This window comes from Elaeis guineensis, chromosome 14 (genome assembly GCF_000442705.2).
Source record: "Elaeis guineensis isolate ETL-2024a chromosome 14, EG11, whole genome shotgun sequence".
In the NCBI taxonomy this organism is placed as follows: Eukaryota; Viridiplantae; Streptophyta; class Magnoliopsida; order Arecales; family Arecaceae; genus Elaeis; species Elaeis guineensis.
Window position 1 is genome coordinate 50,517,868 of NC_026006.2, and position 25,250 is coordinate 50,543,117.

The 25,250-nt window shown below is 37.7% G+C and overlaps 2 protein-coding genes across 2 annotated transcripts in view; one reads left to right on the forward strand and one right to left on the reverse strand.

Annotated features, from left to right (window-relative positions):
- The window catches only part of LOC105057763 (protein HUA2-LIKE 3), a 35,195-nt gene extending 32,090 nt beyond the window's left edge, over positions 1-3,105 (forward strand). The window contains exons 8-12 of the mRNA XM_010940453.3: positions 1,135-1,603; positions 1,688-2,159; positions 2,265-2,441; positions 2,628-2,677; positions 2,768-3,105. Coding sequence (XP_010938755.1) covers positions 1,135-1,603; positions 1,688-2,159; positions 2,265-2,441; positions 2,628-2,653 — 1,144 coding nt within the window. The 3' untranslated portion in view covers positions 2,654-2,677; positions 2,768-3,105. The remainder of the gene's footprint in view (positions 1-1,134; positions 1,604-1,687; positions 2,160-2,264; positions 2,442-2,627; positions 2,678-2,767) is intronic.
- A 3,969-nt stretch (positions 3,106-7,074) lies between these two features.
- On the reverse strand, positions 7,075-20,115 carry LOC105057802 (zinc finger protein CONSTANS-LIKE 13). Its single transcript, XM_019854662.3, has 4 exons — positions 19,426-20,115; positions 18,137-18,349; positions 7,596-7,891; positions 7,075-7,497 (listed from the first exon to the last, which is right to left on the reverse strand). Exons 1-4 carry the CDS (start codon positions 20,002-20,004, stop codon positions 7,365-7,367), a joined length of 1,221 nt encoding a protein of 406 aa, XP_019710221.1. The 5' UTR covers positions 20,005-20,115; the 3' UTR covers positions 7,075-7,364.
- Between the last annotated feature and the right edge of the window lie 5,135 nt (positions 20,116-25,250).

Consider the following 25,250-nt stretch of genomic DNA (forward strand, 5'->3'; position numbering starts at 1 on the left):
TGCTAAGAGTGATTCACTGGTGGAACGGAGCCCCTTTTTAGCTGTCGGAGCTGAGAGACAGCCCTAGGTAGAGAGCGAAGAGAAAGAGGGGATGGGAAGGTCGATGGTTTGGCTCTGACATTTCATTCCCCCCCCCCCCTCCCCGAGTTGCCAGTGAACAGGTTCAGTCAAGCCGAGGCTCAAATGGTTTGGCTTGGGTACTGTTTGGCTGGGCAAGTGCCTAATTGATCTGGACAGCCCAGGAGGATTCCCAATGACCCAAGTGGAGTGCCCGATACTGAAGGGGATCATCCAGTAGTTGGGACATCTAGGCAGGCCTCACGTAGATAGTTTGGGCTGGGCTAGGCGCCTAGGTGGGCAGTTGTAACAGCACTACTATTCCATAACATCATTTAAAATCTGTCCACATTAGGAACTTCTGTTTTATTTGCAAGATATGATTGAAATATCAATTTTTTTGGGTACTTTAGATGTTATGAATCTCTCTCTCTCTCTCTCTCTCTCTCTTGCTCGCTCTCTCTCGTGTGTGGATGTGCACTTCTGCATGCATGCTAAGAGCATGCTAAAGCTTTAGCAATGCATTGTATATCCTGTTTAGTCAGTTTGGTACACTTTCAGGCTAAAGTCTGGTCTTTGGTGGAGTTCCAGGCCTGTTAAATGAGAACTTGTTAGATCTCATATCAAACCTTTCTTCATAACCCATGTTATTATTGATATGTTCTAGTTTTTACATTAGTAACTCTGAGTGTTTACAAGGTCGTTAAGAACATCTACTTTGCAGAAGCAATTTATATATATTTTTTTCCTTGATCCAGTCAATGTTAAAAAGAATTAGTAGGGGACAGAAGATGTTTCATAGTGATAATAATGATCATACAGGTACATTTTGGGGGTATGCTGGTGTGAGCTGGATATTCATTAAGGAGGTGGTCATGGTGTATTTGATAATTCCGTATATATATTAGACGGTTTAGTCTTTTTGGCAAAACAAAGTTCAAGGGATTATGTTAGCTGGAAAAAGTAGTTACAATTTTTGAATTTCTTGAGTACTGCAGTATCAGTGTAATTTATTCTCTTGCTGCGATCATGCTTCTCACTTGTACTTATTTTGCTCCTTTTTTTTGTTGGCTTCAGCAATACCAGTTTCGAACTGCCATGCTTGCTTCATACTACTTTGCTTGAAGATGAGGAAGCAAATGCTTCTGATGAAAAAGGTTTCGAGGCTGTTACTCCAGAACGGCACGCTGTAGTTGACCATGAGAAGGGAATTGCTGAGAAGCACCGGCGTATCCTAGAAGATGTTGATGGTGAGCTTGAGATGGAGGATGTAGCTCCTCTTTGTGAAGTTGAAGTGAGATGCTCCTCTCATGTTCCAGGAGATGATACCATATGCAGTACTCATGATCAACCTGATCAGCATCATTCGTTGCCCTTTGCTCCTCCACTCCCTCAGGAAAGGCCACCATCTCCACCCCCTTTGCCATCATCTCCTCCACCTTTGCCTCCCCCTTGCTCCAGCGCACGTACTGTTGTTTCACAACATCAACCCGGATCACATGCTGTTGCTGATACTGCTGACTTGCACCCTTCTAGCATTACCCATGTGAGTTCTTCAGCTTTCCCAACGAAATTATGTGGTGTGGGAGTTTCACTGTTTCTAATTTAAGCCTCTTTTTTGATTGTGTAGAATATGCAAAATCAACAATCAGAGTCTTTTGGTCAGCATCCAAGTACTCTGAATGCCAACTCGATGCCCTCAGAGTTGGTTCCATATTATATGCCTAGATATGGTGGTCCTTCAAAAGAGATGCCACCACCTGTAGCATCTCATAATTCCTCTATTTCTTATGGCAGCCTTCCAGTTTCTCATCCAGCTAACAATTCTGGGACTAACTTTCAGTCTATGGGCACTGCACCTATGTGCAATAAGACTTGTCACTTAAAGCCGCCCCCTCCAGCAGTTTCAAATCAGTTCTCCTATGTGCATGCTGGACCACAACAAAGTGCTCAACCCTGGGGGAATTGTTCTGCATTCACTGAGAGGTTCCACCATGTACATGATGTCCATAGGGGTAACTTCTATGGTGATAGAGGTGCAAGGGGACCAGTCCAACAAGAGATTGTCGAGAGGGGCCGGTTTTCTCTAGCTTTTCGTTCTGGTAGTATGCTCTATTTCAGCAGGAATGGAGGACATTTTCTTTAATGATAGAATATGTCTGCACTAATTGTTATTATGGACCTGAAATTAATGCTTTTCTGTGCAGGTCCATCGGTTTCTGACACGGTGGAGGCATCTCCTGTTTCTCTGTCCCACTATGGTCCACCATCAGATCCCCCACCAATTCCATGCCCTGGGTGGCCTCCTCATTCCAGGGTGTCCGGTTACTCTGTATCTGCTTCAAGACCATCAATAGAGAGTCGAGTTTCTCGAGTGGCTGGAGGTGCAACAGCTAAAAAATATGGCCTTTTTATTAATTATATTGTCCTATATTTATTTTATAGTTCATATTAAGATAGTCTAACATTGCTGCACATCCCGATTTAAACACATCAGCTAATCAGATTGGTTCAGCTAACATGGTTTTGGTGAATTTTGCTTAAATGAATTCTGCTTTCTGCTTCTGCAGCACCTGGTTACTGGAGACCAAGATAAGCATCTTGTTGTCAACAGCTAATGGTATGCCACAAGTTTTTGGTCAAGTAATTCATCTTTCTTTTATCAATCAACACAGATCCATGTACATCTTTTGACATTACATTTATATAGGTGAAATTCTTTGATCTGGATTCAACGGCAGCTTGCTCAGACAGTCCAGGAAGTATCCTTTTTTTTTTTTTTTTTTTCGGTAATGAGAGGAACTTTCTATGAGATGGCTCTCCATTCAAATCAGAGATTATTTGAGGAGAGATTCCTGTTTGAAAATGAGAAATGCAGCCTGCCGCATTGTACATATATACTTTGGTATTATTCTGCAAAAGCAGAAGCCGAAAGACGGTCATTCGCGGGAAGAGCTGTATCATAGCTTTAGGCTATCTTGTATTAATCTTGATTTATAGGTAAAACAGTGTTAGTCCAATAGTGTTATTTCTTTTGGAGGTTCATAATCCCTTTTCTTTTCCTTGCAATATGTCATTTTTACATTGCCTTCTCTGAAAAAACATAAATTAATATAAATTTTTGATTAGCTCTTAGATGGCTTTGCCTTCTCTATGAATTTGTTGAATTGTGTTGCCGTACTTCTTCCAAAGTTCTCCTGCAGCCTGTTTTATTTATGGATTAATACCATTTGATTACGAATTCTTCCATCAATTTGGTTATGAAATATATATAGCAACTTTTAAACTTTTTTATTCTTAGGTTGCAACCTATGAGTCAGGTTCTTAAACCTTCTTAAACCAGTACCGGTGGAGCCTATCCGAATTATTTTGCAGAAGTTTGTGTGGTTGACGATTGAATCAAACTGTAGCATCTCATATGACAATATCGTTGCCCAATGGAAGCTCATTTGCGCCTTTTTGTTTATTACCTAAACGCTTCATGTCATTGACTTCTTTCAGTTACATTCAAGGTAATTTTTTTTTATGAATTTTGAGATTCTACTTGTGATGAGTTTTATGTGGTATTACGAAATGCTAATTTCTACATATCCACGTTAACCGTAGAAATGCACGGGCAAAAAAAGCACATGGAAAAAACAAAAAGATAGCCCGTCCTTGGTATCATGGTATGGTTTGTCAGAAGTTGTAAAAAAAAAAAAAAGGCTATAGAACCGTTTTTCTGTGATGCTGTTTCATGTTATAGCATTAAGAATCCATGTTTGATATAAACTTTTCTTTTTCCTTTTTTTCTTTCAAAATAAAAAATCAAGTCGCCATTAAAATCTTATTTTCAAGAATTTGAGGGTGTAAGGAGTGGTGCGCCAGTGGCAATCTGGCAATTAAAATGTTTTTTATTTTTATTTTTTTCAAATTTTCAGTTCTAAAAGCATGGGTATGTTGAGGAGAGTGGTATCTATGTATCTATATATATTAAAATAGAGGTATCAGTATTTATCTATCATGTGTATATTTTTTTTGTAAGATATCGTTTGCCATGTGTCTTTTCTTGATTGTGGAGAAAATATTGAAAAAATCAACGAAAACAGATGAAGATCTGTGGCAGAGGAGAGCATGAAAATCAAAGGGGTTTCTTAGGCTCTGGTTCAGTTTTTTCCTCAAGCGTATGGGCTTTTGTGTGAGTTGTGGCTGTATAAATGGTAGAGGCTGAGGAGATTGAGGATAAGGATACAGAGGGGGATCTCGCAGTGGGTGGCGAGGCAGCGGGAGGTGGAGGGTGGTGGGGAGATCATTGTCGGGGCGATGGGGGTAGAAGTAGGTGGAGCAGGGCGAGGAAGGAAGGAGGCATGGAGATTGAAGAGTTTTTTTTAGGTTTCATTCAGGGAGAGAAAGGAGGCGGAGGGTGAAGAAAGAAAGAGAGCACGGAGATCGGAGGGATTTTTTAGGTTCTATTTGGAGTTTTTTTGAGCCTATAGATTTTTATGCGAGTTGTGGCGGTGTGAGTAGTAGAGGGCCAAAAAGGTTGAGGATAGAGGCGCTGAGGGGTCTCGTGATGGCCGATGAAGGCAGCAAGAAGGTAAAGGGTGGCGGGGAGGCCATCTACGGGGGAGGGAAAGGAGGGGAGGAGGGCGAGGAAAGAAGGAGAGCGTGGAGACCAGAGGGGTTTTCTTAGGTTTTAATTAGGATTTTTTCTCGAGCATACGGATTTTTGTGTGAGTTGTGACGGTAAAAATGGTAGAAGGCTAAGGAGGTTGATGACAGGGATGCAGAGGAGGGCCCCATGGTGGCTAGCGAAGTTGGAGGAGGGCGAGGAAGAACTTGCATCTCGTGTATGACACGGGATTATAAGCTAGTTTTAAATTATAATGTTAGGATTTTAAGAAATATGGCTTCATTTATTTATATTCAAACTATGCTAGAATATAATATGCGGAGTAGGGAACCTTAAGCCACAAGTCTTTTGCAACCGAGCATAGATGAGCTCAGGTAGGTGTTCTGCGACCTGTGGGGTTTTTTTAGTTTGTAGATTTCAAGTCTTTTGTTGCAAAGTTGCTTGTGTCTGATTTTGGTCACAGTAAGAGTCATCAATGCAACTTCTTGCGACAAACATACGTATCTTTGTTTTTGTTAAATGCAAGCAGGCTAATTATGCTAAATACTTATGCTAGATTTTGTTTGACTATCAAGAGTTTAAGCCTGGATAGAATAGGTTGCAATACAGTTTGTTTGGCCTTTTATAAACTGACTGACAGAAACAAACTGCCCTTCTTCTTCAAAATAGCTGAACTGCCCTTAACCTATCATAGCATATTTTATATTATGAGATGGAAATTGAAGAATTATTTCAACCGACATGAAACATACAGTATACAATATCATTGCACAACATAACAACAAAAATGAGCATATATTACAATACAATACTTATATAAATATAAAAAATATTATTAATATATTTAGTAATATATTCTAATAATGTTTTCTGAAGAAACCACATCCAAACTAAATAGCTTCACGTTCGCTATCCCAATTATAATTTTTCAACATGCAAAGGTAAAGGAAATATCTTTCCTCTTTGGAACATTGCGGGCAAGGAGGGGTTTGAACCCTCAGAGATCATAATTTGTAGTCGTTTTAATCTTCTAAGCTGTAGGCCCGCCCTGTCCTCACTCCACTGGATCTATTCTCCAGAGTATCCCTAAACAAGGAACATTTCCACTCCTTGGCCATTTCGGGTTACGATGTAAGAGCACATTTTTTAATAAGAATAGTGCATTACAAGGTATGCAGTGGGAGAGAAGAGAGGTCATAATTGTGGTTTTGAATAAGATGACTTGTGGACTTTGGATTTTTATCTTTTACCTATATAATAATATTTAAAAGCCATAAGAAATGTTAAGCTTTTTATCTTTATGGTAATATATTATGTAAATCTAATGCAACATTTTAATAGATGATTATATGGTTATTAAGTAATATACTATAATAATGTATTCTATTTTATAATATCATATGTTCATACATTCTTTTCTTTTTTGATATTACATGTTCAATCATGTTACATAAAAATTAATATAATATGATAATCAGTATTTTAGTTATAATATAGCATATTATAGAAATATGACTAATATATCACAAACATCTTAATATATGGCACCATATGTTTTTTTTTTTTTTGATAAGGCACTGTATGTATTTAATGGTAAATAAAATATTATAAATTATTTCTATAATAAAATATTATGTGCAAATTTGTAATATAGATATTAGAATAACATTTTATTTATTATTAAACACATACAGTATCATATATTAAGATATCTCTAATATATTATTCATATTTTCGTTTCAGATGTTATATTAGAATTCTCATATCAATTAACATATTAAATTAATTTTTACATAGCATAAAAAATTAATATATAAATATATGATATAACGAAATATAGTAAATTGTAATAATAAATATATTTGCACTCATATACATACTAATTTTTATTATATGCAAGATATATTCTGAATATAGATATATAATAACATTTTTACTATTAAATACAAATATAATCCATTAAGATATTCTAGTATATTAGTAATATTATGCATAGTATTATATATTATAATTGTGTTATTCATTATCATATTATATTACAATCTTTGTATAATATAATTGTTATTATAAAATAAAAATGAGGGTTGTCATCAAAAATGCGCATCAACTATTGGTCTACAAGGTAGGCACAAGGCTATTCCAAAGTAGACATGGAATAGCTATGCTAAAAAAGATGAGAATAATGATTTAACTGGGCATAGCCAGTTCTAGGTCTTATGCTCCTTCCACACATAGAGAAAGAGCACCTCCTCTATATTAATATAGTATTATAATACTATATTAATTATAATTTAAAAATATATCAATATTTATGTAGTCATATTCTATTATTATATAATGGAGTCTCTTTATCATTTTAGTAAAGCACAATACTATTTTAGATACAAAAAGTAAATGGACTTACATTACATAAAAGTTCGGATAATCTCACTTCCAGGTATAGCATTATTTTTCATCAAGAAAAAAAAAAAATGCTGTTCTTCTACTTACAGCAACCGCACTTAGTTATAGCATCATTCTACATTTTAATGTGTAACATATTAAACACAGTTTTGCCTACATGAGACGGTAAACCACCATCACAATACTGCCTATAAGCTAGTTCACATTGTAACTCTCGCAAGATGATTGGGTTGGGAGTTGGCTAAAGAACAAGCGAGAGTTGTGCCAGTGTACATGCTCCAACGAGGAAAGTTTAGTCTCCTAGCTTAGGTGTTTGATCCTTTTCCAATTGTGTGACTTCATTTGCCTTAGCGAACCGCCCCTTGATCCTCATCCTTCTATCAGCCCGAAGCTTTCGTGATTCATACCGTATAAGTTTCTCATATCTGTTTTGTTGACCAAATAAATGTTAACTAGGTCTGACATATAAGGAAGGCCAAAAAAACTGTTTTAAAAAAAATTTCATGATCAGAAATCCACTGACCTCCTTGTCTTTCTCTTCTCCTTGTATCTTGAGATAACAGAGTCACGGTTGACGAAAGCATGCTCATTTCCACTCTTAAGTGGTAATGATGGTAAGTTTTGTCTACTAACAGTATGCCCTGTGTCCGGCTCAGCAACATTGGCTTCGTTTGCATGTGCTTGATTGTCTGTAGTCTCACCAACAGATAACAAGTTTACCATAGAGGAGTCTCCTATATATTGTTCATAAGGAAATACTGCTGCCAATTTATCAGTTGTCTCTTGACAATCACTGTGTTTCCATTGAAGTGTATTATCCTGTAACAAAAAAAAAAAAACTGACTTACATCTTTTTAATATGAATGTTCTAAATTTACAACATTTTGAGTGCAGCGAAAGATAGATTGTCAAATTTGCTTGATCAAAGCTACAGCTGATACACTTAATTAAATTATTTTCGTAAAGTAAACTTGGTATTATAGGAGCATGGACTATAATTAGTGCAACCAAAAGCCTCTTGGACTTAACATAGATGCAAAAAGTAAGTACTTTCAAGAATTATAGAACCTAGCAAGCTTCAACAAATAATTCATGTTGCTAATAGATCAACAAAATGGAAAAGAAAAATGGTGATGGGGAGAAACAAACTAGAGAGGCAAATAAGGTAATCCTATTTTCTAAAATAAATTCATTAATAATAGCACAACTTTAGAAGTTAATAGTCAATACGGCTTTACTGATCAATTCCTGCAAAGTCTTCTGGATCAGTCTAGGGTAAACGTTGCAATATACACATTCAAATTCCATGGGATGGAGCCATTTTGGTTTTTCTATGGAACATGATGTATTGCTATCCTGCTCTATCCCAACACCTAAGATGGGAGATATCTCACGTTGTGCTTAGCAGGATTCTGAGATAATGTTAGGATGGTCCTATCTCGATGCTTAGAATGATCCGTCCCTCGGCCTATTGTCGCACAGGCATCTTACCAGGACTAGAATCATTGAATATACGTAATGACAGTCAAACATTTCATTAATCAATAAAGTGCTTACGAAATCCATATAAACTGATACAAAAAAATGCTCTCTCTTCTGGTCAGGACACACAATAGCTCCTTAACAACCTTCACATCACAATAATTATTCCTTTTAATTATGCTTCAGATCTAACTTTCAATAGTTTGAAAGTTAGGAAACAGACATATATTGTGTAAGCATCAAAATTTGAGAGTTCAAATAATGATTATGAGGTTTGATAATAACATAGCAATACATGTGCAGAAGATTCACAATACTTTCTCTTGACCTATAAGAGCTACTGTTTTGCAAGGCACTAGGCGCAATTTTGTGAAGATCCACAATAATAAGAGCTTGATTTAAGGTGTGTGTGCCAAAAAGAATAATAAGGGTCATATTAGGACCTAGAAGTAGAGAAACAGAAAGAGAAAGAGGGAAAGAAAAAAGAAGACCACGAAAGGGAGCAATGTTGTGATCAAAGGCTGTTTCATCTAGACACTTGGCATGGGGTCAAGTGTCGTGTCCTTAAGTGTCAACATGGCAGCCTCCATATATGTGTGTGTGTGTGTTCACGTATGTTAAATACATATACACACACGTGCTTGTAAATTTTAATGCTTATTCAAAAAAAAAAAGTGATTTAGAATTCTGGATAGATAACTACACTTTCATTTAAGGGGCGTTTGGTTGGAGAGAGTGGGGGTCTGGAATCGGAATCGGAATGGATGACTTCCATTCCAACCGTTTGGTTGGAAGGAGTCCCATTCCGATTCCAGGATGGAATGAGAATGGCTCAATCTATATAAAACTCAATCCCTACTCTTCTCTATGGATTCAAATTTTCATTCCAATTCCGATTTCGATTCCAGTCACGAACCAAACGCTTTGGAGGATTTGACTATTCCGATTCCGATTCCAAGCCATTTCGATTTTCATTTCCATTCCCATTTTGGTTATGAACCAAACACCCCCTAAAACATAATGACATTTTGCTTAAAGTGCCCATACAATATTAATAACTTCATATAAAAAACATAAGAACACTTTGTTTGAAGTATCTAGGAAACTTGAGGACACTTCATTTAGGGGGTGTTTGGTTCATGATCGAAATCGGAATCGGAATGGGAATCGAAATGGATTGGAATCGAAATCGGAATGGCTTAATCCCCCGAAGTGTTTGGTTCGTGTCCAAAATCGGAATCGGAATGGATGATTCCCATTGTTGTTGTTTGGTTAATATAAAGATAGGAATCGGAGTCAACTCAAATTTTTATTTTTATTCTTAACTAAAATTTTTAAAAATTAATTATTTTAAAAATTGATATTAAATAAAAATTAAACATAATAATATATTTTATGAAATAAAATATAGAATGTAAATAATTTTATGAAAAATAGAAAAGAAAGTGAAAGAAAAAAAAGAAAAATAGAAAAGAAAATGAAAGGAAAAAAAAGAGAGGTGAAGGAAGGCACGTCCCCCCTCTTGCCCGCGCTTCTTCTTCTCCACCGCAGACCCCCTTCCTCCCGCGACTGTGCCGCCCCCGCCGCGGCCCGTCCCACCGCCATCTGTACTGCACTCGGCTTCGTACGACCACTAAACCCCCTCCCCTCCCCTCCCCCGGCTCCGGTGCCACCAGATACCCTCCTCTCCCCTCTCTCAGCTCCGATGCCACCAGATACCCTCCCCTCCCCTCCCCTGGCTTTGGCACCACCAACCTCCCTCGCCTCCCCTCCATTGTCGCCCCCTCCCCTCTCCACCGCTTCTTCTCCGACAATCCTCTTCTCTTTTTAATCCCATGGGCTCCCTCTCCATTCCAAGCCTCGGGTTAGGGTTCCGGCCACGGCTTCTCTTCCTTCCTATACGTTAGCCGTCGCCCTACCATGATCCTCTCCCTGCAGCGCCGTCGCAATGCTCCTCCCAGGTCTCCCCTCATCGGAGTGCCCGTCGGGACCTGACCTCCATCTTTAGCCGTTGGGATGCAGGACATCACGATGACGACCACCACTACCGTCACTAGCAGTCCATCCTCACCCACCAGCATAAGCTCCTCTATATTAGCGATGTCGAGGTCAGTGCCCTCACCGTTGATGGTGGCGGCACCATCTCCCCCATCTCCACCAACTCGACCCCGGTCTCCCGCTCGCCGAGCAACACCGACGGCGGGCTTGCGCATCGGTCGCCCTCTCTAGGGCTTGGGGTTGAGAGGATCGGGCAAAGAGGTGGACGGATGATTTTTTTTTTTTCACCTCATTTCGATAGAATGAGTTTTTGACTCCGTTGGGGTGAGTCTGGATTTGGTTATGGAAGGAATGAATCATTCCCATTCCTCCCTGGAATGGGAATCGGAATGGGACTCCTCCTAACCAAACAATTGAAATGGGAGTCATTCATTCCAATTCCCATTCCATACCTTAATTACTCCAACCAAATACTCCTTTAATGTAATCTCTTGCATGACGCTTCAAAAAAGAGTGTCAAGTGTCCAGTGCTTTTACTCATATTAGTAAGACATCTTAAATTAGAGTATCTTAAATTAGAGTATCCAACCATGTCATGTCGTGTCATGCCATGTATTTGTGTCTAAAAGTGTTGATACTCCCAAACAGCTTAAAAATGGAGTGTCCATGTAGATTAGCCAAAGGAAAGATCTTGGAACCTAGGTAATTAAAAAGAGAGGAGAGCAGCCTACTGTTGTATCAATTTCATAATGTGATCTTTTTCCTAAGGGCATCTCAAGCATCTCACAAATATTCTTTGTGGGTTCATGTCAAACTATCTTAATGGATATTATTGTTGTGTCACTGTGTAGCAATTTTCTATCAACTTTTCTCTATCAACATGAGGCAATATGAAGGCCTTGTAAATCCCACTAAAGAGAGTTTCCTTAAAGGGGAATGGGTTCTATAACTAACCAACAAAGGATTGTGAAGAGAATTTATGTTGTAGCATGTTCTTTTCAATTATAAAAGCAAGAAATAGAACTATATTTACAATACTATAACCTAGATTTTTACATTCTAGCAGGACAGAAGGCGTCTCGGCCATCCAATCCCGTTCCTATGAGAAAACGGGATCGAGACGGGATTAGGACTCCGAAATCTATCCATGCAGGGAGAGAAGAAAGAAAGGAAGATGAAGAAAGAAAAAAAATAAAAGGAAAGAAGAAAGAAAGGAAAGAGAAAGAAAAAGAAAAAGAAAAAAAAAAGAAAGGAATGGATAAGAAAATGAAACAAAAAGAAAAGAAAAGAAAGAAAGATAGAAAAAAGAAAGAAAAGAAGATAGAAAAGAAAAAAAAGGGAAAGAAATGAAAGGAGAGAGAAAAGAAGGACATCTATCGGGATGCATATCGGGACAGCTGTCGCGATGGGACGGGATAATGGGGCATCCCGTTCTATGGAGATATTAAGACATCTCTATCCCATGAGATTTAAAACCTTGACTATAACCATATCTTGTCCCAACTATTCATTGGTTTTTTACATGTGCATGACTTTTGATCTTCGTACACCACATATTCCTATTAAAGATAATCTCCAATATTACGCCGATTTTTCCAAATTCTTTTCTGGACAAAATGGTGGGATAGCTACCCGAGGTTTCACTGGGAAAATGAAATGGGAATAGGAGCATGCTTTTCCAAATTCTATCCATGTAAGCATAACTCTTCCCCTTCTCTTAGACCTTTCTCCTCAATCTCCAATGCACTGCTCATACCATCTCAAGCAATTACCATCATATTACTATCAACAAGTGCAACTCCTATACCTCTTCTAATATACTTGTTTGTCACTCAAACCTTTTTCATTCTACTACCTGTGTAACCATGCTACACCAAGGTCCATCTCTTAAAGAAAACCTCAGATTTTGGTTAGATTGGTTATGGTAATCAACCTGATCAGTGTGATAGTATGAAAAAAAGTTTGGATCCTTAGAATGCTAAGATTCTAAGGGTTGCTTGAATTTGCCTACCGATGACAAAGCTAATCAATCACCAAGAATGGATTTGGTAGTATGAATAAGCTGGATCTCCATGCTAGCTTTAATTGGATTCAAGCCAAGCTGAAGATTATTGAAGCATTTGCTTTATCAAAATTGATCTTCAATTAAGATGTCTTAAAAATTAGTATGTGTAAAGTTAAGACGAACCAAGTTATGAGACCAAGGAATTATTAGAAATATATAGCTCTAATGCATGTCCATTATGAAACCTTAACTTATTAGATCCTATTATCCATTAAGAAATGTTAGTTTTCTTGGATCTCACTAGTCTGAGAACAAATGATTTGCCAAGAAAGTTGAGAATGGATCATAAAAGAAAGTTAAGGGAGGTTAAAGCAACAAAGAGTGGTTTAGCTTCATAGAATGTTCTCATGTATGGCCTTCTTTCTTCAAAATGTCTTTGCCGGTACCATCGTCATTTTATTCTCTAAGGTATTCCAAGAAGAAGTGAGAAACCATGGTAATCCTTATTAAGGTTGTCAAGGTAGCTAGGCTGTTGTTAGGAGGTAAAACTTGAGTATCTAGTTGGCATCAATGTAGGCTAGGAAGACACCTGGTGCCCAAGAAGGGAGAAAAAGAAAGGAAAAACAAAAAGATGGAGTGTATGTAAATGCAATAACCTACATGACCTAATGGAGAATGTTGATGACATGCTGACCATATCTAAATCAACCTCATGTATGATATGTCAAAGCATAAGTTGTATTGCATGAAAATACCTATAGGCATTTACTCTAGAGCAGTCAATATGAAGGCAAAGTGTTAGAGAAGCCTATTATATGTATATGTTCCTATGACTTCAATTGCATGATTTGGCACAGACAGTGAATCTTCTACAATCCCACGCATTCAAAAAGTTGAAAGATCTTGCTAAAAGAACAAAGAAAGTCAATATGCATAATATGTATGGAGATGAGATAATGTTTGCATTGCTAGAGAGTCATGAACTGCTAATAAGTCCTCACCATCAGCCAATATCATCTTAGTTCGTTCAATCCAAGGTATCACCAGTAACAGAAAAAGATTCACCAAGCCTACTCTCTCACACATAGAGGAAATTTCCTAGACTTTCCCTTCTTGATATAGCAAAAGGATGGCATGAGCAGATATAAGCTTTCCATAAAGAAGATTGAGGTTCAACTCCTTGAGAGATTTTATATTTTCTTCCATTTGAATCTCTCTAGGCTCATCCAATAGATGTTACCCAACTTTTTCTTTGAGGTAAGGTAAAATCTTTATCTATCTCCAGTGGTAGGTGTGTTTAGCCAACTCAAAAAGATCCTTCTAGATTGCAGGGTTTTAAAAAGCAGCTGCATTATGCAGATTGTAAAGGTATACATAGCACATATGTTGTATATGGGTGCATAGGCAGTACTTATATATTTTTGAAACTTATAATATCTAAACCAAATAGATTTCATTCATTTGAATAAAACTAAATTAAATCAGATATAAATAAATTAAAATTTTATAGAAAAAAATTTAAGCATACACTTCTACACTCATTTCAGAACTGATTTTAATGTAATATGATATGTCAATTTAAAAGGATGGCGATATTTTACCAATAACCATGCTAATATAGTAGGTAAATAAATTTTCACAAATCACTCAAAAGTCAATCTTCTTCAAGATGTCAATTATCATTGATTCCCATCACAATTTATATATGCCTAGGTCGCATATGCAAGCCATTTTAACATATGTGACTTTTTATGTGATCAAGCCCCAGTAAGGTGCAGTCACTAGGGTATATCTGCATATATTGGTGCATATGTAGCCGTAGGAACTGCATTTGAAACACTGATTTGAGGTCCTTGGGCCTGTGCTTAGGACTTTACTGAAAATGAGCTAGGAGGTTATTGAATTGGATGGCTTCTGATAAACTAGCAGTAAAAGAATCATCTTTTAGGCTTTATTCGCAGTGCAAGTCACAACCACAAAGTGGAGACTTAAAGAGTACTTTTCAGATCTTTCTAATTATTAGAATTCCATCCTTTGTACAATATCTGTCTAAATTTTAAATAAAGAACCATAAGCTAATGGTTTAATGTAAGTAATTCTCCTTTCTTTTACACCTAGCAGATGATAGTCTAATGCAGTTGATGTACAAAAAGCATCATACAACAAGCTTCTTTGACTATACTGTCATGATCATGCAACCTATTGTATCATGGAATTACTTGAGATAAGTGCCTTCCACCAATCATGGCCTCAAGTAGGTAACAGCAAATGGCTCTTATGATAATTTATCCACTCTCTCCCCAGATGCAAAAGGAGAAAATAATATGAAATCCTTTATCAACACCCCTACTCTCTCAGCTCACATGTTCCAAAAAACTCTCTTACTAAATGTAATTTAAGATTCCATGTCAACCGCCTCTTCATTTTGTTGGGTGGATGTCTGGCCAGGACACCACCTCCCAAGATCCTTTCAGTACCACGCGATACAGCAGGAAGAAAGAAGAAACAAAACAAAAGAAAAACAATCAAAATACGTGGATCAGCCACAAAAGGGCTCGCCTCCACGGGGCATGCAAACTTTACTATGAAAAAGAAATTTTACAAGAGGAGACCTCACCCTCAACCCTTGTACACCCAATTCTCTCTCATCTGAAGTTCCCCTCACAAAAGCTCTCTCTCTCTTGGAGACCCCCCGAACCCCTGAAGAGCCTGGCGACCGCTGTCCAGGAGCCTTGCTCCTTCTCTCACAGCAACGCTTCCGCCTCTCTCTCTCTTCTCGGGTTCGTACGGCGCTGTACGGTGAGAAACCCGAACCACAACACTGTTTGTTCGTCACAGGCCTTTTTAAAGGCTTAAACGTGGTTTAAAACCTAATTAGATTAGGTTTAGGTCTCCTAAACAAGCCAAATCAACCTCCTGAACCGTCGGATCGTCACCGCAATCTCCCTGAGCCGTCCGATCGCGATCGGTCCACGGAATAGTGCCGTGGACCGCGTGAAACGCGTGGGAAACGCCCACGCGGTCCATAGGCCCCGCCGTGGATCGCCCGGTCCACGGTGGACCGGGGCAAAGGGGCCGCGGGCCTGGGTCGCGCGTCCCGCGCGGGCCTGGGTCGCGCGTCCCGCACGGGCCTGGGTCGCGCGTCCCGCGCGCCGCCGCCTGCGGCCGCTGCCGCCTGCCGCCGGTCGCCGGCGGTCCTCTGCCGCCTCGATTCTCGTGCCGACTTCAAAAGCTCGTATCTCCTCCATCCGAGCTCCGTTTCAGGTGATCTTGGTCTCGTTGGACTCTATTTTTCGCCGCGAACCTCGCTGTGGGCTCAATGTGGGCTGAATCTTGAGGCATCAAATCCTAACACATTTCTTGAGGCATCTTTCTGGCTTAATTTTAACATGGATAACACCACTTGCTTGACCATTATTCTCAAATGGATTGTGTAATGGATCCACAGATTCCACATTTCTTTTCAATACCATAGAAATGTTGTACAAAATTCAAAATCAAAATCACAAAAAGAAGCCTCAAATCCTACATGAATGCCTCTACCATGATATCAAAGCTCCATTAATTTGATTTTATTAGATCCTCAGCATATGCCAACTAAAGGTAGTCACACTCAACCATTTATTTGACCGCCACAAGGGTCTTAGGACATTTAGTCAATTGCATATGTCAAATACTCACAATCACAAGACCTTTTTAATACATGAAGCAAAAAAAGCTCATCCTGCATTCTAACATATTTGCTTTTTTCTATCTTTATTTCTCACTAGCAATAGCCAATGTTTTAAATAGCTGTGAGAAGTAAACAGAAGGCTGAGGGGCTCTCTAGCAACTAGGGAGGGGATTAGAGGTTAAGCCAGCCCAAAAATAATATATTCAAAAATAGTAAATGTAAAGAGTATTCGAAAAATTAATTTTATTGTGCAAAATGAAATATTATATAACAAATAAAATATAGCAAGTCAATGGAAAGCACCAAACTGACAACATCCAATACTAATTCGTAAGTCAATCTAATCCACAACACTCATAACATGCAAAACATTAAGACGGGATGTAGGCAGCATAGGCTGCCATCTTTTAGAAAATTGCTAATATAGGAAGTTGCATTTCAAATACTACCTTTCCAAAATGTTACGAACCTAGGTTATAGATGTAACATATAATGGTTTACCAAATCAACAAATGGTTGAAGTTTTTGTTTTTTATTTTTTTTATTTTTTAAATTTGACAATGGACTTCATTAATAATGACAAAAAATGCAAAAAATTGAGATAAGTAATTATACATGAACTGTAATTGTTTTTGATACAAATGAACAATGATTTTTTAAACTAAGAATAAAAAATAATTTTTAAAGCATCCTTTTAGCCAATATACAAAGAAATGAAAAATAACAATTTTTCAGAAAACCACCACCTAATGCTATTATTGCTGGTTGTACCAAAGTTTTTTTAAAAAAAAAAGAAAAAGAAGAGGGGCACTTATGTGCACCTTATAGAAAAGTAAGAAGAAAAGGAGAAAAATGAATTAATGATCCTACATATAAATAAATGAAAAAATACAAATTTTCAACAAGCCGCCACCTAATGCCATTATTGCTGGTTGTGCTGAAGTCCTGAAAAAAGGAAAAGCAGCACTTGTTTACACCTTATAGAAAAGTATGCAGAAAAGAAGAAAAATGATTGATGTTCTAGTTAATACATTAAATTGCCAAATAATGATGAATTTTAGTGGAGCCTAGTCACATAAAAGATCTTGGCAAAAGGAATGTGACATAGTCCAATGAATCTATGGTCAACGTGAGCTAGCCCAGCCCATCTATATCACTGCCATTCATCCAAGTGCAGCTCCCCTTGGTCCTCCTTAACTTCACTAACTCCTTTTGACTCCAATTTTGTTCTCTAAACCTAACAATCAACCTTATCATGTACCCTTTTAAGCAGCATGTGCATCTCATGTGATAGGAGCCCTAATTTTCAATAAAATTTTGGCAATGTGAGCATTGTAGATTATTTAAGAATAACTGGAAAATTTAAAAAAATTGAATTAGAATTACATGAAGATCTTGAATTACTTAAGACCTCTTGTAGGTCGGTGACAATATGAATTAGTGAAGGCTAAGATCTCATCTGAACTAAGATAAATTCAAAAAAACGACTATTACATTACCATTTCATGCCAAACAACACCAAAGTATAGCTCTCATTCAGTACTACTTGTGTGTATCTTTCCCTTTTTTCCACAATCAAAAGAAACCTGGGAAGAGTGTGATTAGAAAATCACATAAATTAGCCAATTGTGCAAGTTATTTCTTTTGGTTCTACAAGGAACCAACAAACAGGAGATGGCAGAACACAGTGTACTCTTCCTTGGAAGTAATAACCTAAGGCATCACCTATGAAAATACTCAAGGAAGATTATTTGAGGAGGGAGATCAAATTGTAAATAAATGTAAATGTCACAAATCAGAAGAAGTAAATTCCCATAGTGGCCACAGAAACCACCAGGCGAAAGAAAATAGATACTAAGAGCCACAGAATTCATCAAATGAGCAGAAACAGGGAAGTAGATCAAACCTCACAAGCAGGTACAACTATGCATGTTCCATCATGATCAACATCAGAACTCAAATTACCCAGTTGAAAATTTTGTTGTGGTGCCAGGGTCTGGAATGTCATAACTTGTTCAAGATCTTCATAATCATTTATCACATGGATTTCATTCTTAATAAGTTCATGAAGCTGCCGGACTATCTCTTCCTTATGTTTTCCACATGTTGAATTCCGGTCCTGATGCCAAAAAAAAAAAAAGAGGCATTCAGAGAATAAAAATTGCAGCTAAATATAAGCTAATAACAACCCACAGGTTTCACTTTCGAAAAAGAATCATAGGAAAAGCAATTTCAACGCATGTTAAGATTAATGATAGAACTAAACCCACTAACATCAATCCTTGTAATGAAGAACAATATTGTGATAATGAACAAAATAGACAGCGCCTGGAACAAAACTAGAGAAATTTGAAACTTAAAATAGCAGAAAACATGCTGATCAAAGCAGTGTATAGAATATCAGGAACCACATCTCGAAAAGTAATTGAGGTAAAATGGAAAAGACCATACTGCAAAAAGTGTAAATATAATGGAATTGTGAACATGCTATGCTATGCTATGATACATGCGTTAATGGCTAGAGCTAATGTTAACGGGAACCAACATAAAGTAACTCATATCAATGCCTTCTTGCAAAGTATAGAAAAGCAAAAATAGACACAAAATCACCTAATAGATCCCTTCTCAAAGGCACATACCAATCTATCAATTTGACTAATGCAGGGCATATAAACAAAATGAATTACTATACCAATTCCCACAAATTGAAAGTAGAACCAATATCTGTGAATGATCGAATCAAAACAAGCATACAAAATCGTTAACATCTGAAACATCTTTTGGATTTATTCTTTCTTGATGTCTAGTCTTTACCTTTGTTATGCCAACATAGTTTGATTCTTCTCGAGAAAAAAGGGAATTTTTACCCTTTAAAAGGTCCCAATAATCACACCCACTTCATGTTTGGGATTATTTAACCCAGTTAACCATCCCCGTAACAAATTCAACATTTGATGTCTAGTCTTTACCTTTGTTATGCCAACATAGTTTGATTCTTCTCGAGAACCAAGGGAATTTTTACCCTTTAAAAGGTCCCAATAATCACACCCACTTCATGTTTGGGATTATTTAACCTTGTTAACCATCCCCGTAACAAATTCAACAACTAAAAGATACAGAACTGCAAAAAAACCTTAAGAGCAAATCAGCGAAACTAGATTCATATCAGGAACAAAGCAATTCCATTTCCGATACCTTGGGCAAAGGGGGAATCCCTATAGCTTGGAATCCATGGCAAGAAGTCGTCGGCACGATAAGATCATCGAGACTGAACACCGGCGGCGTCTCCCACATCCATCCCTCATCCCCCAACCACCCGCCACCACCATCATCACCCGCACCCTCCACCACCGACTTCACATCCCCGCCGACCCCAAGAACGGCAACAAGCTCCGCCGCCGTCGGGCACCCGGAGAAGCTCTCGACGGGGCGGCGGTCCTGATGGACGACTCCGCCGGCCCGGTGGGCGTCGAAATCGCAGTTGGTGCAGAGGAGGCGGCGGTGGGAGGGGCAGAAGATGGAGGAGGCGGCGGCGCGGCAGGAGTCGCAGAGGAGGGAGCGGGGGTGGCGCGAGCAGACGGAGTTGGCGGCGTGGACCTGGCGGTCGCAGTGGAGGCAGAGCCTCGCATCGTCCGCCCGGCAGTAGACCAGAGGCTTCGCCTCGCCGCAGAAGTCGCAGCACGCCTCCTCCTCCTCTCTCTCTTTATCTTCTCCTTCTCTTCCTTCGTCTCGTTCTACTTTGTCCACGGCTTTGGCGGGTTCTTCTTGGCCCATTTCTTGGGTTGAGTTCGAGGTCTTGGTCGAAGGGAGGAGGGGAAGAAGGGAAACAGATAAGGGGAGGAGACTGGATAGGGAGGACCGAACGGCCGCGTGGTCACGGGGTGTAGGTATAATTCTCGGACGGAAAGAGACGTGGGAGGAGAGAGAGAGGAGCGTTTGTATCTGGAGGGGGCGCGGGAGCAAAGGAAGACACTAGAAGGACCGCTACAGTGGGATCGTGACTAGTGAGGAGATTTTTCGTTGCGTACTTTTCCGATCAAATGGGTGGTCGGGTTCAGTTGCGCTTTCTCGTGGGTGCGTCGGTATCCGAGCCATTAATAAAGACCCATCCTCTTATACGAATAAATATTATAAAAAAATATTTAATATTTTTTTAATTAATTTATCTATTTTTTATTTTTTGAATAATATTTATTAATAAAATAATTTTTTTATATATTTAGAAGATGAATAAGTCATTTTCCTATCGATTAAAAAAATAATTTTTTTATTTCATTCATAATATACTCCTAATCTTATAATGATAATATAATTTTATAATTTATTATATTATATTATTAAATATATATATTATTTTATTATATATAAATAATTTATTATATATATAAAATATATTATCTATATTTATGAAGATATATTATATATATTATTTATTATAACATACAAAATATAATATATTACACTATATAATTATATATAATATTTATATAATTAAAAATATTATAAAAATATTGATAGATCTTAGTAACTTATCTAAAAAAAATTAGTAATGGAAAGAACATGAATAATAGACTTTCAAATTATTTTTTAATATATTAAAATATATATATATATATATATTATTTTTTTATTTAAATTATTTTTTGATAAAATTTTTTAACCGAGCTTTCTTTTGACTCTTTTCACTGCAACTCAGCAATCGAGAGCACTTGAGGTGCTCGTAATAGATAGTAGCGAATTTTTTGCATTTATTTAGCTACGATGATAGAAGTAGAGATGTACATAGTCTGAATTAGGATATTTTTAAATCAAATCAATAAATTATGATTTGCTAAATTTACAAACCAAATCAGATTATTTTGTCACTCAAATCAGATCAGACCAGGTCGGTGAATTATGGCTTGGTCTAATTTGATTAACGGTTTGACATATTACAACATAGAAGATGAAAAATCTTAAAAAAAAAATATTTTAGACAAATAAAGAATGAAATTATTAGGGCAGCTTTTGGATCAATAAATAGTTTTGATTTTTGGAACCACTAAAGTGAAGGGCCAAAGATAAAAGAGCCAACGAAAAACTAAATTTTATTCTAAAATTTATGTGTTAGTATGTATATATACACATATTATAGTTTACGGTGTGGTCTGATTTAATATTTCTACAAAACTACACCACATTATTAAATTATTTTATGTGAAAATTATAAATCAAATAAAATTATTTTAATTTTCAAATTAGATCATACTGATAAAAATAGTTTAGTTTGATTCGATTTAATAATTTGAATCATTTAATGGACACCTGGAACATTTGATAGATAGCCATGAGCAAAGAAGATATGGAAGTATATAGGAGAACAGCAAAATGGCAAATGGTGTATTTGATGGCTTTTTTTTTTTTTTTTTTTGACAGAAAGAGGAGCAGTAGCTTGTTTATAAAAGCATCATACAAAGTCTAATATTTACAGCGAGGACTCCATAAGGAAGAAAAAGACGTAGCACACCATAAAGGGAACTAATAGATTGGTGAACCCAAGCAGTGTAACTGCCCCACCCAACACTGGAATATTACAGATAGGTCCCAGTAATGGTACAAAAGTGATGAAAAAACCCAACAGGCTATCATAAACAAACATCCAGCTTTCCAGATTGTTATAAAGATGATGCCCAAGCTGAAGCACAATATTACCATGCCATATTCCGAAGTAGACCCTATAGTGTTGGAAAAGAGCCTCCAAATAAACCTGAGAGGTGCTGACAGAAGCCAGTTAATCCATTTTTGAAGTGCCACCTGAATGCATAGAAGAAGAAATGTGATTAAAGCCGAGAGATCTTCAAATAGATATAAGAACTTGAAATAGGCTATAATCAAATTATACATTGATCCTCATCAAGAGTTTCGCCAATTAAGCAAGTTCAAGTAATGATTTTTAACTTTAAAAGAATTTAGGGTGTATTTGATTTGCGACTAGAATCAGAATCGAAATATAAATGGATTGGAACAGAAATCAGAATGGTTATAATTTCTGATATATTTGGCTCGTGATCATAACTGGATTTGAAACCTAAATAGAATTTAAATCTGAGGAGAGAGTAAGGATTGGATTTTGGGAGATTTGGATATTTCTATTTTCTTATAAAATTAGAATGGGAATGGGACTTTTCCTAATCAAATGGTTGAATGGAAGACTCATTCCTATTTCTTTTTCAAAATCAATTCTTCCCAACTAAACATGCTCTTTCTCCTCCCATACAAACTCAAGTTAGAGAGGTCCAATACAAATGACGAGTGGTACATATATTCACAAAATACCTGCTAACTGGATAGGGCAGAACATGTTCATATCATTAATTGTTTTGTAATGAATGGAAGGTTGGTGATTGCACTAGATTTTTCCAATAATTAGAATGGATCCACATTCAACCTAAGGCACCTATTCCTCTTTTCTTCAAAGGAAACAATGTTTTGTTGTTTCATGCCGTTTTCGAAAAATAGATGTCCAAATACATGAGGCTTCCACCACTATAGGATTTGAAGACGATTGAATGTATGCAGTTCTATCTCTATACATCTAAAGAGATTATTAGAGATAAGTCTGAAATTATTAGATCAAAGGGGGTGAAGCTTTGTTTTTGAGTTTTCAAGACAACAAAGACCTTATACTCTCCTAAGTGCCATTATGTACTCATCAGAAAATATTTAAAAAAATCATTTTCTTTCAACAAAAATTCATAACAAATTATAGGATAAATTACAAAAATCTTCCTAAGAATAGGTTGAAATTATAAGTACATCCAGTAGTTTCTAAAACCTACGGTCACACTCTTAATATTTTAATCAACCCTACATTCTAACCCATACCATTAGATAAGCTGTTAAAATTAACTTGATCTTCTTACCATATCATTATAAATTTTTGAAATGATCAAAATAATCTTGAATAAAAAATTAAAAAAAAATAAAGAAAGAAAACCTTCCCTTCCATTAAATCTAGTCTCCTGACTCTCCCCTCTCCAAGCCCCTCGTGCTCCAGGCCTTCCACCACCACCCCCATGCCACCGTCGCCTTGCTCTCCACCACTCTCCTCCTCTTCCAAGTCGGTTTCTTCGACTGGTCCGACCACCAACCAGGCTACTGCCACTCTCACACCACCTACAATGCCGTCTTCCATCTCCTCTCTCAAGTGGCTTCGCCTCGTCTCTCCCTTCTCCAGCCACCCCTTCCTCCTTACCTCGAATGCCGCCGCACCACAAATTGGTTGGGATTGTCGACTCCTTTGGTTGTAAACTGGGCTTTGACTGCCTGCCCGACGATCAGCCCTTAGTTGCCCATAGGCAGGTGCATCAGGACCATCTTGTTGCCGGCGAGAACGCCGTACTGTTGGCCGAGCAGGCTCTACTGTCACACATGCTGCTCCTGGATCTCCACCACCGCCGCCTATGCGCTCCGCAGATCGAAGAAGTGGATGGTCACGATCCTGTCGGTGACCAGCGACCCCATCTCCACCGCCCGCACTCTGTCGAAGGCCTCCATCTCCACTCGTACTACCACCTCCCCAATGTACCATGGCACCATGCTCAGAACCACCGCCCTTGTCGCCGTGTCATCCCCCTCTGCTGTTGGACGAGAGGGAAGCCATCATGTCAAGGGAGGCGGTTGGTGCGGCTTCCTGTCGGAGCTCAAGCTCTTCCTCACCCGCCACCCCCTCCCTCTCGATCGCGACTCCTGCTTCGACATCACTGCCATGGTCTCCTCAATCTCCCACTCCTACGCCTGTCCTGCCGCCACCGTCCTCCTCTCCAAGTTCATGTCCTATAGCCTCGCCACCCCTTGCCCCACCGCTGACCCCCTCCTCCCCTCCAAGGCCTGCGAGCCCCTCCCATGCCACCGCTGCCTCACACCCCTCCTGTTGGCGCCCTCGCCTCCCCCTTCCTCGATGGCCGAGAAGAATGTTATTCAGTAACATCGAAGAAGAGGGTAATTTGATCATTTTATAAGTCCAAAACCTTTTCGTAATGCTGTTATTTTTTAAGGGTGTAAGTGTAGATTTTTCAAAATACTGGATGGAAGTGTGATAAACATAAACCTCAGGAGGATTTATGTAATTTACCCATTGTTATATACTACTCAGAAAAATATGATTCTATTTTTGAAAATTTTCTTATTTATTTTTTTTATATACAATTTATTACTAATACATGGTTATTTGTTTTAAGTTGGAAGATGGTTTAGATAATAAGGACTAAGAAGATTTTGAGAGGAATAATTGGACAGATAAAATAGGCACTTATCAAGTATTATAAGATAAGTCCCGAACATGACATTGTGCAATATGTTGAAATTATTAAAAAAATATTTAAGAAATTAAAAAATGAATGATACATTGTTACAAATAGCATGAAGATCAGAACCCTACTTAGATCTTTACCGTATGAGTGGTCTGATGTACTATGAAGATTGTATGAGTCAAATGAGAATCTGCTTTTTGACAAAATTATAATCATTTTCAAGGCAAAATACGAAAAGAGTCACTTTATTATGAGAGCAGCTTGACAGACTGCTATCTTATCGATGTCTCTAAATCTTCGTAGTAAAAGATGCACTAATTTTGAAAAATCAGAAATAGGCTTTCTGACTCACTGGGTTCAAAATGTGGAAACCAGACTCATCCTTGGGGAGATTTGATTGAATATTTATTTTATAAATTTGTAAATATTTTTAATTATTTATATTGCTATGTTATTTCAAGCATGTAACAAATACTATATATGTTTATGTCATATATATTGCTATGTTATTTCAAGCATGATGTAATGAATGCTATATATGTTTAGTCCTTAATTCATTTTGTAATTACTTAATTGAATGGGAATATTTTTTATGGATTTGCCTAAACATGATAAATTAATGATAATTTGACATTTATATATGGATGATGATAGGGAACGTAGTGAACTTTCGATTCTGTTATTTGTGGTAGGTTATCTTTAATTTAGTATATTTTTTATGGTGAATTG

Coding starts and splice junctions, on each gene's coding strand:
- LOC105057802 (XM_019854662.3), bottom strand. CDS start 20,004: ATGGGCCAAGAAGAACCCGCCAAAGCCGTGGACAAAGTAGAACGAGAC. Junction 7,892..18,136: donor TAGTTGTACCTGCTTGTGAG/GTTTGATCTACT, acceptor TTTTTGTTACAG/GATAATACACTTCAATGGAA. Junction 7,498..7,595: donor GAGAAGAGAAAGACAAGGAG/GTCAGTGGATTT, acceptor TCAACAAAACAG/ATATGAGAAACTTATACGGT.